Raw genomic sequence first — 20,404 nt, 5'->3', positions numbered from 1 at the left:
AAAACGAGTTTTAATAACTCCAATCTAAGTGTATGTAAACTTCCAACTTCAACTGTATGTTACTGTCACTATTGAGAGTGAAGGCACTTACAACTGAATGCAATGTGTTTTATTAGCCACATGGTTTGGTTGTTTTTGGAGGCTGATCCTTCTGGCTGTCTCCATGGTGCTGCCTGTCCAACTCGTCAGATAGTTCATGTTGAACCAGGACAGAATTAATTGACTGCCAGCTGCTCTGGATATGAAACGGCCCTTGCCTGCCCTTTCTATAGTATTCATCACGCATCTCAGAAATCTCTGTCCTTCTCATTGCTATAAATCCCTCCCTCCCTCTCTTCTCCCCATCTCCCTCTCTCCTCCCCATCTCCCTCCCTCCCTCTCTCCTCCTCATCTCTCTCCCTCTCTTCTCCCCATCTCTCTCCTCTCTTCTCCCCATCTCCCTCCCTCTTCCTCCCCAGTCCTCCCCATCTCCCTCACTCTCTCCTCCACAATCTCCCTCCCCATCTCCCTCCCTCCCTCCCTTCTCCCTATCTCTCTCCCTTTCTTTCCCCATCTCCCTCCCACTCTCTCCTCATCTCCCTCCCTCTCTCCCCCATCTCGCTCCCTTCTCCCCATCTCCCTCCCACTCTCTCCCCATCTCTCCTCCCCATCTCCCTCCCACTCTCTCCTCATCTCCCTCCCTCTCTCCCCATCTCCCTCCCACTCTCTCCCCCATCTCTCTCCCCATCTCTCTCCCCATCTCCCTCCCACTCTCTCCCATCTCTCTCCCCTTTCTTTCCGCATCTCCCTCCCACTCTCTCCCCATCTCCCTCCCTCTCTCCCCATCCTCTCCCCATCTCCTCCCCATCTCCCTCCCTCTCTCCCCATCTCTCTCCCCATCTCTCTCCCCATCTCTCTCCCCATCTCTCTCCCCATCTCCTCCCCATCTCCCTCCCACTCTCTCCCCATCTCCTCCCTCTCTCTCCCCATCTCCCTCCCTCTCTCCCCCATCTCCCTCCCTCTCCCCATCTCTCTCCCTTTCTTTCCCATCTCCCTCCCACTCTCTCCTCATCTCCCTCCCTCTCTCCCCCATCTCCCTCCCACTCTCTCCCCATCTCTCTCCCCTCTCCCCATCTCCCTCCCTCCCTCCCTTCTCCCCATCTCTCTCCCTTTCTTTCCCCATCTCCCTCCCACTCTCTCCTCATCTCCCTCCCTCTCTCTCTCCCCATCTCGCTCCCTTCTCCCCCCCTCTCCCTCCCTCCCTCCCTTCTCCCCATCTCCCTCCCACTCTCCCCCATCTCCCTCCCACTCTCTCCTCATCTCCCTCCCTCTCTCTCCCCATCTCCCTCCCACTCTCTCCCCATCTCTCTCCCCATCTCCCTCCCACTCTCTCCTCATCTCCCTCCCTCCCTTCTCCCCATCTCCCTCCCACTCTCTCCCCATCTCTCTCCCCATCTCCCTCCCCATCTCCCTCCCTCTCTCTCCCCATCTCTCTCCCTATCTCTCCTCATCTCCCTCCCTTTCTCTCCCCATCTCCCTCCCTCTCTTCTCCCCATCTCCCTCCCTCAGTCCTTCCCATCTCCCTCCCTCTCTCCTCCACAATCTCCTTCCTGCACTTCTTTCCATCTCCCTCCCGCTCTTCCCATCTCCCTCCCTCCATTTCCCCCATCTCCCTCTCTCCCTTCTCCCCATCTCCCTCTCTCCCTTCTCCCCATCTCCTTCTCTCCCTTCTCCCCATCTCCCTCCCTCCCTTCTCCCCATCTCCTTCTCTCCCTTCTCCCCATCTCCCTCCCTCCCTTCTCCCCATCTCCTTCTCTCCCTTCTCCCCATCTCCCTCCCCCTCTCTCTCCATTTCCCTCCCACCCTCTCCTCATCTCCCTCATCTCCCTCACTCTCTTCTCCCCATCTCCCTCCCACAGTCCTCCCCATCTCCCTCCCTCTCTCCTCCCCATCTCCCTCTCCCCTCCCCATCGCCCTCTCTCCACCCCCCATCTCTTCTCCCCACCTCCCTCCTCCCCATCTCTCTCCCTCCTCCCCAGACATCTCAAAGGGAGAGTTGTGACTTACTCCAATCCTAGGAGGAATTGTCACCATGCTCACATGGCTGCACATGGACAGACTTGTTCTGTTCAACTTCAATCAGAACATTCCCATCATTTTTATGGAGGTTTTTAAATCAATAGAATACATCGGAAATGCTAAGAAAGTTACCCCAATTCCCAATTCCTTTGACTAGTTTGACATGCACACCAAAATATTGAAATTCTGCCAATTCTCCGCATTTTCTACGGATTTTTCATAGAATGAATTCAAATTGATATGACCACAATTCCAATTATGATTTTGACTTGAAACCCAATAGTTTTTAACATAGTACAAGTCACAAGCATATTGATAAAGCTTTTATTATTATAAGTCATTCAGAATTTCACAGAATACTGCATTGCAACATGACAACGGCAAAATATGTGCCCATAATATTCTCCAGTGAACTTCCAGAATACTACATTTGTGCTGTTAACATGCTTCATAGTAGAATGTCCTTTATCCCTACAATACTGTCAACTCTATTGTTCACTAAGAAAACAACATGAACTGTGAGAAAACAGTGTCTGCTTTATTACCAGCATGCAAAACAACAGTTCATGCATCTGCCTTATCTGCAATATGGACTACTGAGGACGCAGACGTTTCTAAACGCAGGTAGCTCGTTCATTCACTGTGGTCCAAAATGTTTTACAACGTATGAATATCAAGAAAGTTAGCAAAATCTCAACAAACTCTTATAAAAAAGGAACAGGGATGTTCTATACATTCCTTCATCGATAGTTGTTCATCTGTAGGGATGACAGTTTGGTTGTTCGTTTGTGTGTCCCCACCATACCAATGCTTTGAATGATACAGTTGCTTTACAGATGCAAGCCTCGAAGGCCACGCATGCACAATGAAAAGAACAAACAAACAAAGAGCAAAACAGTAAACTTTTCAGTTAGTCAGCGTAAGGTGCTTTCTGTTGTATCGAGTGCGTTGGGCCCCTCCTCTCAGGGGGCGAATGTCCTGGAAGACTCAAACTCACTCGGCACTTTGGGCTTGATGCCCTTGTTGTTGTAGTAGTCAACCACCTGGTTGGGCACTTCTGCTAAGACAGTCTTCGCCAGCTCTGCAGGTGAGCCCTGGAGAAGGACAGAGAGAAACCTGTCACTTCCTGTAACACTCAGGTTACCTCCCAGTTCCCCAGGTAACCCTCCCAGTTCCTCAGGTAACCCTCACAGTTCCTCAGGTAACCCTCCTAGTTTCTCAGGTAACCCTCCTAGTTCCTCAGGTAACCCTCCTAGTTCCTCAGGTAACCTCCCAACTCCTCAGGTAACCCTCCTAGTTCCTTGGGTAACCTCCTAGTTCCTCAGGTAACCTCCTAGTTCCTCAGGTAACCCTCCTAGTCCCTCAGGTAACCCTCCCAGTTCCTCAGGTAACCCTCCTAGTTCCTCAGGTAACCTCCCAGCTCCTCAGGTAACCCTCCTAGTTCCTCAGGTAACCCTCCCAGTTCCTCAGGTAACCCTCCCAGCTCCTCAGGTAACCCTCCTAGTTCCTCAGGTAACCCTCCCAGTTCCTCAGGTAACCCTCCCAGTTCCTCAGGTAACCCTCCCAGTTCCTCAGGTAACCCTCCCAGTCCCTCAGGTAACCCTCACAGTTCCTCAGGTAACCCTCCCAGTTCCTCAGGTAACCCTCCCAGTTCCTCAGGTAACCCTCCCAGCTCCTCAGGTAACCCTCCTAGTTCCTCAGGTAACCCTCCTAGTTCCTCAGGTAACCTCCCAGCTCCTCAGGTAACCCTCCTAGTTCCTCAGGTAACCCTCCCAGTTCCTCAGGTAACCCTCCCAGCTCCTCAGGTAACCCTCCTAGTTCCTCAGGTAACCCTCCCAGTTCCTCAGGTAACCCTCCCAGTTCCTCAGGTAAACCTCCTAGTTCCTTGGGTAACCTCCTAGTTCCTCAGGTAACCCTCCTAGTTCCTCAGGTAACCCTCCCAGTTCCTCAGGTAACCCTCCCAGTTCCTTAGGTAACCCTCCTAGTTCCTCAGGCAACCCTCACATTTCCTCCGGTAACCCTCCCAGTTCCTCCGGTAACCCTCCCAGTTCCTCAGGGAACCCTCCTAGTTTCTCAGGTAACCCTCCTAGTTCCTCAGTTAACCCTCCTAGTTCCAGTAAAGACTCACATGTTTGAAGTTGCGGAAGGGGACGAACTGGACGATGTCTCGTAGGCAGGGCTCCCCCTTGGGCGAGCGAAGGATTCCGTCATCTCCATCCAGCATCTGCATGTCACTAAAGTCAGCACTTCCCACACCTACAATAATGATGGACATGGGCAAGTGGGAGGCTTGGACGATGGCCTCGCGGGTGTCTGCCATGTCTGTGATCACTCCGTCCGTTAGGATGAGCAGAATGAAGTACTGCTGCAGAGATAAAGGAAGGCAATGACTGGGGAGAAACGTGAGAGAGTAATGTCTGTGGGGTGTGTTGGAAATACATGTTGAGCATAACCCTAAAACGTTGCGGAAGTCTCCCATTGACATCAATACATGATTTAAGCTCAATTTAGGTTCAAGCTATGCTCCCAATCGATTGGTTCCAAGGAGAGGAGGACAACTGACAGCTAGCTTACCATGGCCTCCTTGGTGTGCATTTCCTGTGAAGCGGAGCTGGCTACTTTCTGGATGATGGGGGCGATGTTGGTGGGGCCGTAGAGTTGAAGCTTAGGAAGGCATGTCTGATAGGCCTCCACCACCCCTTGGATACCTGCACACCCATAGACATATGTTGGAAAAACACAGAATAACACACACACAGTAACACTCACAGTCATGTAATTCTGGAGAACTCTGGGTATTTGGGGACACACGACCAACAGCAATGCACACAGGTGTGAAGGTATCATTGTGGAGTAATTGAGACCCATGATATTCCAGGATATTTTTCACTTTGAGGGAAGCAGTCACTCTGTGAATAGTTAGTTACCTTCACAGCTGCATTGACTTGTATTTATCTCTTCTCACCACCACATGGATCACCACATGAGTGGCCTCCCATTCGGCTGAGCAGCAGAAGTAATGCTATTTACTGATTGAGTGGGCATTTGAGGTCACACACAAACATCTGTGGAGAACTTCACTTATAATTAACAACCCCTCCATCACAACCTCACTGGTCGCACGCACGCACGCACGCACGCACGCACGCACGCACGCACGCACGCACGCACGCACGCACGCACGCACACACACACACACACACACACACACACACACACACACACACACACACACACACACACACACACACACACACACACACACACACACACACACACACACAGCTAGTGTAGACTACCAGTGAAATGCTTTCCAAAAATGTAGAGAGAAACATTTTAACAAATTATAACAAGTGGAATAAATCCACAATGAGTAAGGATAACTTGGCGATATACACGGGGTAGCAGTACTGAATCCATGTCCAGGGGTACGAGGTAATGGAGTTCCACATGTAGATATAGGTAGGAGTAAAGTGACTAGGCAACAGGGTAGATAATAAACAGTAGCAGCAGTGTCTGTAATGAGTCAAAAGAGTTAGTGCAGATAGTGGGGGTAAAAGCTGTGTGCCGGGTCCTGTTAGTTCCAGACTTCAGTACAGCTTTCTGTGCAGAAGCAGGGAGAACAGTATATGACTTTGGTGGCTGGAGTCTTCCTCTGACACCACCTGGTATAGAGGTCCTGGATAGCAGGGAGCTCAGCACCAGTGATGTACTGGGCCGTACACACTATCCTATGAAGCGCCTTGCGGTCGGATACCAAGTGGTGATGCAGCCAGTAAAGTCGCTCTCATTGGTGCGGCTGTAGAAGGGGAAGAGTTGTGCCTTCTTCATGACTTTGTTGGTGTGTGTGGGCTATGCTAATTCCTTAGTGATGTGGACACCGAGGAGCTTAAAGCTCTTGACCCGCTCCACTACAGCCCTATCGATGTGGATGGGGATGTGCTCTGCCTTCTGTTTCCTGTCGTCCACAATTGGCTCCTTTGTCTTGCTGACATTGAGGGAGAGGTTGTTGTCCTGAACACCACACTGCCAGGTCACTGACCTCCTCCCTATAGGGTGTCTCATCGGGTCGTGTCATCAGCAAACATAATGATGGAGTCGTGAGCGGCCAGGCAGTCGTGGTTGAACAGGGAGTACAGGAGGAGACTAAGCACACACTCCTAAGTGAGCCCTTGTTGAGGGTTAGAGTGGCGTTGTGTTATTGCCTACCCTCACCACCTGGGGGCGGCCTGTCAGGAAGTCCAGGATTCAGTTTCAGACAATAGTGTTCAGTCAAAGGGTCCTGAGCTTAGTGATGAGATTTGTGGGCACTATGGTGTTGAACGCTGAGCTGTAGTCAATGAACTGTGTTCTCACATGGGAGAGGGCAGTGTGGAATGCAATAGAGGTTACGTCATCTGTGGATCTGTTGGGGTGGTATGCAAATTTAATTGGAGTGGGTATGTGAATTGGAGTGGGTCCACACACAGAGAGAGAGAGATTTCATTTCATCAGTGAGAGGCTCTCCTGAGGGGATGAGTAATGATAATATAATATAATAATATGAGAGTGTGAGGAGAGGTGTAGAGCAGCAGCATTAAGACATCTGGAGGTCTCATTACTGACCACTATACTGCAGACATCTGGAGATCTGATCACTGACCACTATACTGCAGACATCTGGAGGTCTGATTACTGACCACTATACTGCAGACATCTGGAGATCTGATCACTGACCACTATACTGCAGACATCTGGAGGTCTGATCACTGACCACTATACTGCAGACATCTGGAGATCTGATCACTGACCACTATACTGCAGACATCTGGAGGTCTGATCACTGACCACTATACTGCAGACATCTGGAGGTCTGATTACTGACCACTATACTGCAGACATCTGGAGATCTGATCACTGACCACTATACATCTGGAGGTCAGACCACTCTGCAGACATCTGGATTATCTGACCACTATACTGCAGACATCTGGAGGTCTGATTACTGACCACTATACTGCAGACATCTGGAGATCTGATCACTGACCACTATACTGCAGACATCTGGAGGTCTGATCACTGACCACTATACTGCAGACATCTGGAGATCTGATCACTGACCACTATACTGCAGACATCTGGAGGTCTGATCACTGACCACTATACTGCAGACATCTGGAGGTCTGATTACTGACCACTATACTGCAGACATCTGGAGGTCTCATTACTGACCACTATACTGCAGACATCTGGAGATCTGATCACTGACCACTATACTGCAGACATCTGGAGGTCTGATTACTGACCACTATACTGCAGACATCTGGAGATCTGATCACTGACCACTATACTGCAGACATCTGGAGGTCTGATCACTGACCACTATACTGCAGACATCTGGAGATCTGATCACTGACCACTATACTGCAGACATCTGGAGGTCTGATCACTGACCACTATACTGCAGACATCTGGAGGTCTGATTACTGACCACTATACTGCAGACATCTGGAGGTCTCATTACTGACCACTATACTGCAGACATCTGGAGGTCTCATTACTGACCACTATACTGCAGACATCTGGAGGTCTGATTACTGACCACTATACTGCAGACATCTGGAGATCTGATCACTGACCACTATACTGCAGACATCTGGAGGATCACTGACCACTATACTGCAGACATCTGGAGGTCTGATCACTGCCACTATACTGCAGACATCTGGAGATCTGATCACTGACCACTATACTGCAGACATCTGGAGGTCTGATCACTGACCACTATACTGCAGACATCTGGAGGTCTGATCACTGACCACTATACTGCAGACATCTGGAGGTCTGATTACTGACCACTATACTGCAGACATCTGGAGATCTGATCACTGACCACTATACTGCAGACATCTGGAGGTCTGATTACTGACCACTATACTGCAGACATCTGGAGATCTGATCACTGACCACTATACTGCAGACATCTGGAGGTCTGATCACTGACCACTATACTGCAGACATCTGGAGATCTGATCACTGACCACTATACTGCAGACATCTGGAGGTCTGATCACTGACCACTATACTGCAGACATCTGGAGATCTGATCACTGACCACTATACTGCAGACATCTGGAGGTCTGATCACTGACCACTATACTGCAGACATCTGGAGATCTGATCATTACTGACCACTATACTGCAGACATCTGGAGGTCTGATCACTGACCACTATATCTGGAGGTCTGATTACTGACCACTATACTGCAGACATCTGGAGGTCTCATTACTGACCACTATACTGCAGACATCTGGAGGTCTGATCACTGACCACTATACTGCAGACATCTGGAGATCTGATCACTGACCACTATACTGCAGACATCTGGAGGTCTGATCACTGACCACTATACTGCAGACATCTGGAGATCTGATCACTGACCACTATACTGCAGACATCTGGAGGTCTGATCACTGACCACTATACTGCAGACATCTGGAGGTCTGATCACTGACCACTATACTGCAGACATCTGGAGGTCTGATTACTGACCACTATACTGCAGACATCTGGAGATCTGATCACTGACCACTATACTGCAGACATCTGGAGGTCTGATCACTGACCACTATACTGCAGACATCTGGAGGTCTGATCACTGACCACTATACTGCAGACATCTGGAGGTCTGATCACTGACCACTATACTGCAGACATCTGGAATTCTGATTACTGACCACTATACTGCAGACATCTGGAGATCTGATCACTGACCACTATACTGCAGACATCTGGAGGTCTGATCACTGACCACTATACTGCAGACATCTGGAGGTCTGATCACTGACCACTATACTGCAGACATCTGGAGGTCTGATTACTGACCACTATACTGCAGACATCTGGAGATCTGATCACTGACCACTATACTGCAGACATCTGGAGGTCTGATCACTGACCACTATACTGCAGACATCTGGAGGTCTGATCACTGACCACTATACTGCAGACATCTGGAGGTCTGATCACTGACCACTATACTGCAGACATCACTGGAGGGAGGTCTGATCACTGACCACTATACTGCAGACATCTGGAGGTCTGATCACTGACCACTATACTGCAGACATCTGGAGGTCTGATCACTGACCACTATACTGCAGACAACTGGAGGTCTGATCACTGACCACTATACTGCAGACATCTGGAGGTCTGATCACTGACCACTATACTGCAGACATCTGGAGGTCTGATCACTGACCACTATACTGCAATGTGGATGTGGACACCTACTCGTCAAACAGGAAACTGCCAATGTTTTTGTATGACTTTGTGCTTGATTTTATACACCTGTCAGCAACAGGTGTGGCTGAAATAGCCGAATCCACTAATTTGAAGGGGTGTGCACATACTTTTGTTTATATAGTGTATCTTACACAAGCACAAACACCGGTATGTACACACACAGGCAGTCTCAGCTTGCCACTCCCTCTACCCACAGTAATGCAAACATTCACCTTCAAACAGATATCAATATCAATCATTTGTACAGGCACAAAGAAAGACAGTTTTTGACTGAGCGTGTGTGTGTGCGCATTGGTGTGTGTCCACATCTAACAGCATCTGTACGACAGTCAGTTTTCTTGCATGAAAAACTGCAAGCTATGCCCTCTGCCTTGGGAGGTGGGCTGGAAGCTTGCCTGACAGAGGAGTACTGAGACTGATCTATTCCTGGCAAGAATCTCTGGACTGGATCAGAACCTGTCTGGCTCCTCTCCATCCATCCAGGGCAGCTGCCAATCAAAACAAGCAAGATGATAGAGTGGCACGAATACAAGGTAGAAAGTGGAGGATGAGCTGAAAAGCTGAAAAAGTGTTAGGGCTGTGTGCAGGTAAGCTGGTTAGATCATATGAGATCAATTGAATTAAACTTGGCAACTTTGTAACATATTTAACTGTTTCTATGAGAATGTAGCCTCACTTTTCAAGGAGAATCATATTCACTTGATAATGATGCACTTGAAGTCAGAAGTTGACATACACTTAGGTTGGAGTCATTAAAACTCGTTCTTTAACCACTCCACAAATTTCTTGTTAATTAAATAACTATAGTTTTGGCAAGTCGGTTAGGACATCTACTTTGTGTAAGACACAAGTCATTTTTCCAACAATTGTTTACAGACAGATTATTTCACTTATAATTAACCGTATCACAATTCCAGTGGGTCAGAAGTTTACATTCACTAAATTGACTATGTCATGAGACAGCTTTGAAAATTCCCTAAATTGATGTCATGGCTTTAGAAGCTTCTGATAGGCTAATTGACATCATTTGAGTCAATTGGAGGTGTACCTGTGGATGTATAGTACGCAAGTATAAACAACAATGGACCACGCAGCCGTCATACCGCTCAGGAAGGAGATACGTTCTGTCTCCTAGAGATGAACATACTTTTGTGTGAAAAGTGCAAATCAATCCCAGAACAACAGCAAAGGACCCTGTGAAGATGCTGGAGGAAACAGGTACAAAAGTACATAAATCCACAGTAAAATGAGTCCTTGTATTGACGTAACCTGAAAGGCCGCTCAGCAAGGAAGAAGCCACTGCTCCAAAACCGCCATAAAAAAGCCAGATTACGGTTTGCAACTGCACATGGGGACAAAGATCATACTTTTTGGAGAAATGTCCTCTGGTCTGATGAAACAAAAATAGAACTGTTTGGCAATAATGACCATTGTTACTGTATGTTTGGAGGAAAAAAGGGGAAGGAGGCTTGTAAGCCGAAGAACATCATCCAGACCGTAAAGCCGGGAGGGCAGCATCATGTTGTGGGGGTGCTTTGCTGCAGGAGGGACTGGTGCACTTCACAAAATAGATGGCATCATGAGAAAGGAAAATGATGTGGATATATTGAAGCAACATCTCAAGATATCAGTCAGGAAGTTAAAGCTTGGTCGCAAATGGGTCGTCCAAATGGACAATGACCCCAAGCATACTTCCAAAGTTGTGGCAAAATGGCTCAAGTACAACAAAGTCAAGGTATTGGAGGGGCCATCACAAAGCCCTGATCTCAATCCTATAGAAAAATTAAGTGGCCAAATAACTTCCTAAAATTAATCCTCTTTACAAGAGGTGTAGAGTCTGACTGGCATACACATGCAGTGTGTTAGTTTCACGTTTGGGGAAGATCATTTTCACAAAAGAAATGCACGTTTATAATAAAAGCATTACAAGCCAAATCACATTTGTGGCCACTTTTGATTATGGTGTTTTCCCACTAAAGGAACATTCGTGCATATAGCCTATGTGTGCGCATTGCTGCGCTTATAATGTGAAGGAATAGCATAATAGTGTATCACATTTTAAGTTAAACGTTCTAATCTGTTGCGTCAGCCTCATTGCGTAAATGAGGGGGGAAGCTAGTGTTTGTATTAAATTTGGGGTCTATCACATCCCACAACTGTTCCAGACTATGTTTGGAATATTTATTTCTCGCACAGAATAGGTCAACTTTTGTACTATGGGGGATAGTAGATTGACATAGGTTAGTTCTTTTGCTGTTGGTTAGGCCTATTCATCTTGTAAGCTGAAAAGTAAATGTTGACAGTTCTTCTAATATCTTCAATATGCACCTTGGAATTGGATAAGGACGCGCGCAGTTGTGTCCCCAAAGTGTCTGTCTTCACTTGTAGCCTGTGAGAAAGACCCGATCACGAGAGCCATGTGAGTGAGAGGTGCTTTGGAGCAGCAGCACTCAGGGAGTAGGGAACAACAGCCACTGGCCGCAAAAGGAATGGAGTTTCTTTAGGGTGCATTAGGGCCACACAAAGGGGATGCCGCCGGGAAGTTGAGGCATTATCAAGTGCTTGTCAAATTCTGAATGAGAGACTGATGAAGTGTGTAGAACCAAAAAAAATATCATATTACTCCAGTGCTAGCCTCCCTACACTGGCTTCCAGTCAAGGCAAGGGCTGATTTCAAGGTTTTACTGCTAACCTACAAAGCATTACATGGGCTTACCTATCTCTCTGATTTGGTCCTGCCGTACATACCTACACGTACACCACGGTCAAAAGAAGCAGGCCTCCTAATTGTCCCTAGAATTTCTAAGCAAACAGCTGGAGGCAGGGCTTTCTCCTATAGAGCTCCATTTTTATGGAATGGTCTGCCTACCCATGTGAGAGATGCAGACTCGGTCTCAACCTTTAAGTCTTTATTAAAGACTCATCTCTTCAGTGGGTCATATGATTGAGTGTCGTCTGGCCCAGGAGTGTGAAGGTGAACGGAAAGGCTCTGGAGCAACGAACCGCCCTTGCTGTCTCTGCCTGGCCGGTTCCCCTCTTTCTACTGGGATTCTCTGCCTCTAACCCTATTACAGGGGCTGAGTCACTGGCTTACTGATGCTCTTTCATGCCGTCCCTAGGAGGGGTGCGTCACTTGAGTGGGTTGGGTCACTGATGTGATCTCCCTGTCTGGGTTGGCGCCCCCGCTTTGGTTGTGCCGTGGTGGAGATCTTTGCGGGCTATAGTCGGCCTTGTCTCAGGATGGTAAGTTGGTGGTTGAAGATATCCCTCTAGTGGTGTGGGGGCTGTGCTTTGGCAAAGTGGGTGGGGTTATATCCTTCCTTTTTGGCCCTGTCCGGGGGGTATCATCAGATGAGGCCACAGTGTCTCGTGACGCCTCCTGTCTCAGCGTCCAGTATTTATGCTGCAGTAGTTTATGTGTCGGCGGGCTAGGGTCAGTTTGTTATATCTGGAGTACTTCTCCTGTCCTATCCGGTGTCCTGTGTGAATTTAAGTATGCTCTCTCTAATTCTCTCTTCCTCTCTTTCTTTCTGCTGCTCCAGTTTCAACTGTTCTGCCTGCGGCTATGGAATCCTGACCTGTTCACCGGACGTGCTACTTGTCCCAGACCTATTATTTGACCATACTGGTCATTTATGAACATTTGAACATCTTGGTCATGTTGTGTTATAGTCTCCACCCGGCACAGCCAGAAGAGGACTAGACTGGTTCCTCTCTAGGTTTCTTCCTGGATTTTGGCCTTTCTAGGGAGTTTTTCCTAGCCAACTTGCTTCAACACCTGCATTGCTTGCTGTTTGGGGTTTTAGGCTGGGTTTCTGTACAGCACTTTGAGATATCAGCTGATGTACGAAGGGCTATATAAATAAATGTGATTTGATTTGAACAGCCTGCAAAACAAAACAAAGCAGAGCTCATGCCTTTCAAGCAACTTTTTTGAAATCATCATTAGAGTCTCATCATGCAGCCTTACAATGTACTAAAAATCAAAACATATAGCCCAACGATTGTAGAACAACTAAAGTTACATTAATAACTCTATATGAAGCATATAGGAGTACCTATTTCTATGTTAACCACTCAATACAGAATAGCCACATGTGCGCACTTCCTCAAATCAATGGGAGGAAATATCCTTTCTATTTTATTCATATTTGTTCAATTGTATTTCTCATACTATACAATAATGCCATGGAATTCTAACCAGATCTTGTCTGCTAAATTAACTAGTTTATCCCACAGCCATATGGCATAGCCAGATCAGGACCTAACATAAGGACAACTCAGAGTATGCTACTCTGTTGTACTGAAATAAACTACATTTTCTTCATATCATGTTTCTTTAGACCTGTCTAAAATACATAATGGATTCATTAGACTTTTTAAAATGTAGATGTTCCAAAGGTCTGCATCAGTAGCTTGTAGGCTGTGTGGAAGCCAAGAGGTTAAATGTGTTTATGTTAATTAACGGTCAATTGGAACAATGCTTGACAATTACCGGCTGACTAAATGTTGTGACTGCCACAGCCCTAACCCAGACCATTATTCATTCGGACTGCCAGATGGTGAAGATTCATCAAGTCCAATGGCAACGAGCTTTACACAACTCAGCCGACACTTGGCATTGCTGTTAAGGGAATTTTTTTATCAATAATGACTAATTATGTATACATTTCAATCAGGACTGACTAATCAGAATACTATTATGTTACTGTATATGTACTAATCAGAATACTGTATATACGAATGTTACTGTATATGTACTGATCAGAATACTATTATGTTACTGTATATGTACTAATCAGAATACTATTATGTTACTGTATATGTACTAATCAGAATACTATTATGTTACTGTATATGTACTAATCAGAATACTATTATGTTACTGTATATGTACTAATCAGAATACTATTATGTTACTGTATATGTACTAATCAGAATACTATTATGTTACTGTATATGTACTAATCAGAATACTATTATGTTACTGTATATGTACTAATCAGAATACTATTATGTTACTGTATATGTACTAATTAGAATATTAGTATGTTACTGTATATGTATGAATTTTCTTTCTTAATCCTAGTACTGAATATAATGTGTGTAAATATAATCAATAATTAGAACAATGACTGTCTGTTCCTTGGTAGAAATGAATGAACTATATCTTCAGACTGGCTAGAATGCTTATCTACACGAGAAGACCTTGGCTCGGTCATAAATTATATTAAATTGGTAGGGAGACGATTTGGGAAGGCTTGAGATACTGTCTTTGTACCAGGGTGGGAGAAGAGACGGGTTGGTACTGGAACTAATGACGTCATTTTCAGTTTATAACCTGTAGTAAACTGTATCGTGTTCAGTACTCTTGTGAATAAACTCTGCTGATTGACTTTAAGACTGGGCTCTGTCCATTACTATAGAATAAGGGTCTTACAAATCCTTATGAATTGACAGAGTGTTTAATTTTAATTGGGTGTTAAAACATAGAGCAATTTAATTCCTGCAACAATTGTGCATAGTGATATTAGGCTTGTGTGCGGCTGCTCAGCCATGGACGAAGAGTTCTTGTACTGATGTTGCTTCCAGAGGCAGTTTGGAACTCAGTAGTAGTGTTGCAACCGAGGACAGATCATTTTTACGTGCTAAGCGCTTCAGCACCCAGCGGTCTGTTCTGTAAGCTTGTGTAGCCTACCACTTCGAGGCTGAGATGTTGTTGCTCTTAGATGTTTCCACTTCAGAATAACATCCCTTACCGGGGCTGCTGTAGCAGGGCAGAAATTTGAAGAACTGACTTGTTGGAAAGGTGGAATCCTATCACGGTGCCATGTTGAAAGTCACCTAGCTTTTCAGTAAGGCCATTCTACTGTCAATGTTTTTATATGGAGATTGCATGGCTGTGTGCTAGATTTTTTTACACCTGTCAACAACGGGTGTGGCGGAAATAGCCGAATCCACTCATTTGAAAGGATGTCCACATACTATTGTATATATAGTGTACATTACAATCAAATAACCACAGTAGCCTACTACTTGGCCATTGTTAAAGCAGTCAGATAAAGCTGGTACAGCCTCACTGTTCACAGTAAAACAGTCAAATAAAGCTGGTACAGCCTCACTGTTCACAGTAAAACAGTCAAATAAAGCTGGTACAGCCTCACTGTTCACAGTAAAACAGTCAAATAAAGCTGGTACAGCCTCACTGTTCACAGTAAAACAGTCAAATAAAGCTGGTACAGCCTCACTGTTCACAGTAAAACAGTCAAATAAAGCTGGTACAGCCTCACTGTTCACAGTAAACCAGTCAGATAAAGCTGGTACAGCCTCACTGTTCACAGTAAAACAGTCAGATAAAGCTGGTACAGCCTCACTGTTCACAGTAAAACGGTCAAATAAAGCTGGTACAGCCTCACTGTTCACAGTAAAACAGTCAGAAAAAGCTGGTACAGCCTCACTGTTCACAGTAAAACAGTCAGATAAAGCTGGTACAGCCTCAGTGTTCACAGTAAAACAGTCAGATAAAGCTGGTACAGCCTCACTGTTCACAGTAAAACAGTCAAATAAAGCTGGTACAGCCTCACTGTTCACAGTAAAACAGTCAGATAAAGCTGGTACAGCCTCACTGTTCATAGTAAAACAGTCAAATAAAGCTGGTACAGCCTCACTGTTCACAGTAAAACAGTCAAATAAAGCTGGTATAGCCTCACTGTTCACAGAAAAACAGTCAGGTAAAGCTGGTACAGCCTCACTGTTCACAGTAAAACAGTCAAATAAAGCTGGTACAGCCTCACTGTTCACAGTAAAACAGTCAGATAAAGCTGGTACAGCCTCACTGTTCACAGTAAAACAGTCATATAAAGCTGGTACAGCCTCACTGTTCACAGTAAAACAGTCAGATAAAGCTGGTACAGCCTCACTGTTCACAGTAAAACAGTCATATAAAGCTGGTACAGCCTCACTGTTCACAGTAAAACAGTCAAATAAAGCTGGTACAGCCTCACTGTTCACAGTAAAACAGTCAAATAATGCTGGTACAGCCTCACTGTTCACAGTAAAACAGTCAGATAAAGCTGGTACAGCCTCACTGTTCACAGTAAAACAGTCAAATAAAGCTGGTACAGCCTCACTGTTCACAGTAAAACAGTCAAATAAAGCTGGTACAGCCTCACTGTTCACAGTAAAACGGTCAAATAAAGCTGGTACAGCCTCACAGTAAACGCTGCGGTTGCTGGCTCACCTCTCTAACCGTTACCCACCCCGGTGTCTGTGCGGTGGTTCTAACCCTCGGGGCTCATTATCTGACTACAGCACAGACCTGGCCTCTCTCCTCCAGACATGATGTCCCTGTGGGGCAGTCAGGGTATTTAGCATTAACAGTCCACTTTAATGTGAAGAAACGAAGGCTGGCTGCCACCAGGTTGATTGATGTACGTTGATCCCCTGTGGTGTGCGATGACAGCGGCTTCATCCAGGCCTGTCTGTGGGACTTTATGCAGGTCACCTTTGGCTGTTCAACATTTTCCTGAAACCGTTTCGATTCTGAACAAACTGTAGACTCACTGTTAAAACGTTTTATTGATGCATCCCTACAAAGTGTTTGGGCCGGCATGAAGAGAGAATATGATTAATGTGGTTTTATTATCTGGTTAATGTGTTATTAAAGATATGTGGTTTTATTATCTGGTTAATGTGTTATTAAAGATATGTGGTTTTATTATCTGGTTAATGTGTTATTAAAGATATGTGGTTTTATTATCTGGTTAATGTGTTATTAAAGATATGTGGTTTTATTATCTGGTTAATGTGTTATTAAAGATATGTGGTTTTATTATCTGGTTAATGTGTTATTAAAGATATGTGGTTTTATTATCTGGTTAATGTGTTATTAAAGATATGTGGTTTTATTATCTGGTTAATGTGTTATTAAAGATATGTGGTTTTATTATCTGGTTAATGTGTTTAAAGATATGTGGTTTTATTATCTGGTTAATGTGTTATTAAAGATAAATTTATGCTTTTAATATTTAATAGTTATTCAGTGCAAGGGGAAATTGACCCCAATTTTGCCAATTTAAGGTAACAACCCACCCCAGAGCTGGTGATGAGCATTTGAAATAAAGCATTTTGACAGTCTGATTTCAAAGCCAGGGTGAACCTCTAATCTGTTTGAGGCGAAGCACCTACCTGCACATTCTGGGTTTTCCTCATTAAAATTCACTGCAAAATCATGAGAAACCTGGAGGAAGATGAAAAATATGGACGATTGATCATCATGGAACAGTGAGGCAAAGGAACACACACACACACGCACACACACACACACACACACACGCACACACACACACACACACACACGCACACACGCACACACGCACACACGCACACACGCACGCATGCACGCACGCACACACGCACACTAACACAGAGTTGGCCAGAAGCAATCAATCATACAATCAAATGTAAAAGTCGACTGATGCATTTATGTAGGTTGGATAATGAGCATAATTGCGTGCCATGGTACCCCCCCCCCCCCTCCCCTCCTCTCTGGACCAGAGGCAGCATCATGTGTCAGCCAGGGGTAGCACCAGTTACCCAGGCAGAATGGCCAGTATTTCCTGCTGGGCAGTTCAGTGACTCAGAGAGTCAATCCAGCAGTAGAGAACCCTGGGTTGGACCGGCCCATTCTGTGTGACAGAACAGGGCAGAGCAGAGGCCAGCAGGGGCCAGCGGGGGCCAGCGGGGGCCAGCAGGGTGTCGTAATCACTACAGAAGCAGGAGAGCAGAGCCAGAGTCTCAACTCATCTCATCTTGTCACAGGAGTGATTATAACACCCTGCTGAGGCTGAGCCATAGCCCAACTCTATGAAAAATATGGTTGGAAATTACCTTGAAGTCGGGCGGAATCTGAGCGCCGAAGCCAAACGCTGGGAACATTTTGTCACTGGATTGAAATGCATGCAGGGATAGAAAACAAAAGAGTGATTAGAATTTGAGCGATGGCACACTGGATTCTGAGCCAGGGATTGTTATCTGAAACACATGCCCATAAACAAGTCCATTCTGCTGGTGACCCTGGACTACCATGGGCTCTGAATGACTTCTCATTTACATAACCTCTGAGTCACTGGACAACGAGAGGAAACTTTCACACACAAACTTTGAAAAGTTATTTTTTCAGGAGAGGAGGAATCAACATTGAAGTCACGAGCAACAGTCATTGCACAACATTTGATATAATAGCTGTTAACGATTGGCCTCACCTGTCGTAATCCTGGCAGATCTCCCCTACAGCGACCAGAGCTTTGAGGTACTCGTTAGGCTGGTATGGGTGGATGTAGTGTAGGGAGCAGCTGTTGTGAGGATCCCCGTTCGAGGCGGTGAAATCAATAGCTACCTGGGAAGACAAGTGGCAATCAAAGGGGAGTTTGACTCCAATTACATCAAATGTATGCACCTTCCCTTTACACCTCTCCCTCACTCTGACACATACACCATCCCACCTTCCCTTTACACCTCTCCCTCACTCTGACACATACACCATCCACCTTCCCTTTACACCTCTCACTCTGACACATACACCATCCCACCTTCCCTTTACACCTCTCACTCTGACACACACACCATCCCACCTTCCCTTTACACCTCTCAATCTGACACACACACCATCCCACCTTCCTTTTACCCCTCTCACTCTGACATATACACCATCCCACCTTCCCTTTACACCTCTCCCTCACTCTGACACATACACCATCCCACCTTCCCTTTACACCTCTCCCTCACTCTGACACATACATCATCCCACCTTCCCTTTACACCTCTCCCTCACTCTGACACATACACCATCCCACCTTCCCTTTACACCTCTCACTCTGACACATACACCTTCCCTTTACACCTCTCACTTTACACAAACATCTCCTCACTCTCACTCACTCTGACACACACCATCCCACCTTCCCTTTACACCTCTCACTCACTCTGACACATACACCATCCCACCTTCCCTTTACACCTCTCACTCTGACACATACACCATCCCACCTTCCCTTTACACCTCTCCCTCACTCTGACACATACACCATCCCACCTTCCCTTTACACCTCTCACTCTGACACATACACCATCCCACCTTCCCTTTACACCTCTCCCTCACTCTGACACATACACCATCCCACCTTCCCTTTACACCTCTCCCTCACTCTGACACATACACCATCCCACCTTCCCTTTACACCTCTCCCTCACTCTGACACATACACCATCCCACCTTCCCTGTACACCTCTCACTCTGACACATACACCATCCCACCTTCCCTTTACACCTCTCCCTCACTCTGACATATACACCATCCCACCTTCCCTTTACACTCTCCCTCACTCTGACACATACACCATCCCACCTTCCCTTTACACCTCTCACTCTGACACATACACCAACCCACCTTCCCTTTACACCTCTCACTCTGACACATACACCATCCCACCTTCCCTTTACACCTCTCACTCACTCTGACATATACACCATCCCACCTTCCCTTTACACCTCTCACTCTGACACATACACCATCCCACCTTCCCTTTACACCTCTCACTCTGACACATACACCATCCCACCTTCCCTTTACACCTCTCACTCTGACACATACACCATCCCACCTTCCCTTTACACCTCTCACTCTGACGCATACACCATCCCACCTTCCCTTTACACCTCTCCCTCACTCTGACACATACACCATCCCACCTTCCCTTTACACCTCTCCCTCACTCTGACACATACACCATCCCACCTTCCTTTTACCCCTCTCACTCTGACACATACACCATCCCACCTTCCCTTTACACCTCTCCCTCACTCTGACACATACACCATCCCACCTTCCTTTACACCTCTCCCTCACTCTGACACATACACCATCCCACCTTCCCTTTACACCTCTCCCTCACTCTGACACATACACCATCCCACCTTCCCTTTACACCTCTCCCTCAATCATGACACATACACCATCCCACCTTCCCTTTACACCTCTCCCTCACTCTGACACATACACC

The 20,404-nt window shown here is 46.2% G+C and overlaps 1 protein-coding gene across 2 annotated transcripts in view; it reads right to left on the bottom strand.

Moving 5' to 3' along the window:
• Window positions 1-2,376: 2,376 nt before the first annotated feature.
• Window positions 2,377-20,404, bottom strand: part of LOC124023814 (copine-4) — a 90,437-nt gene continuing 72,409 nt past the window's right edge. For both annotated transcript variants that reach the window (XM_046338026.1, XM_046338027.1), the window contains 6 exons: window positions 18,607-18,740; window positions 18,233-18,287; window positions 17,531-17,582; window positions 4,633-4,766; window positions 4,187-4,423; window positions 2,377-3,152 (listed from right to left, as the gene is read on the bottom strand). In XM_046338026.1, the coding sequence (XP_046193982.1) occupies window positions 3,021-3,152; window positions 4,187-4,423; window positions 4,633-4,766; window positions 17,531-17,582; window positions 18,233-18,287; window positions 18,607-18,740 (744 nt within the window). In that variant the 3' untranslated portion in view covers window positions 2,377-3,020. The remainder of the gene's footprint in view (window positions 3,153-4,186; window positions 4,424-4,632; window positions 4,767-17,530; window positions 17,583-18,232; window positions 18,288-18,606; window positions 18,741-20,404) is intronic.

Source organism: Oncorhynchus gorbuscha, unplaced genomic scaffold (assembly GCF_021184085.1).
Source record: "Oncorhynchus gorbuscha isolate QuinsamMale2020 ecotype Even-year unplaced genomic scaffold, OgorEven_v1.0 Un_scaffold_1680, whole genome shotgun sequence".
NCBI lineage: Eukaryota > Metazoa > Chordata > Actinopteri > Salmoniformes > Salmonidae > Oncorhynchus > Oncorhynchus gorbuscha.
Note: the sequence above shows the minus strand (reverse complement) of the source record. Positions and strands in the feature narration are given on the sequence as shown.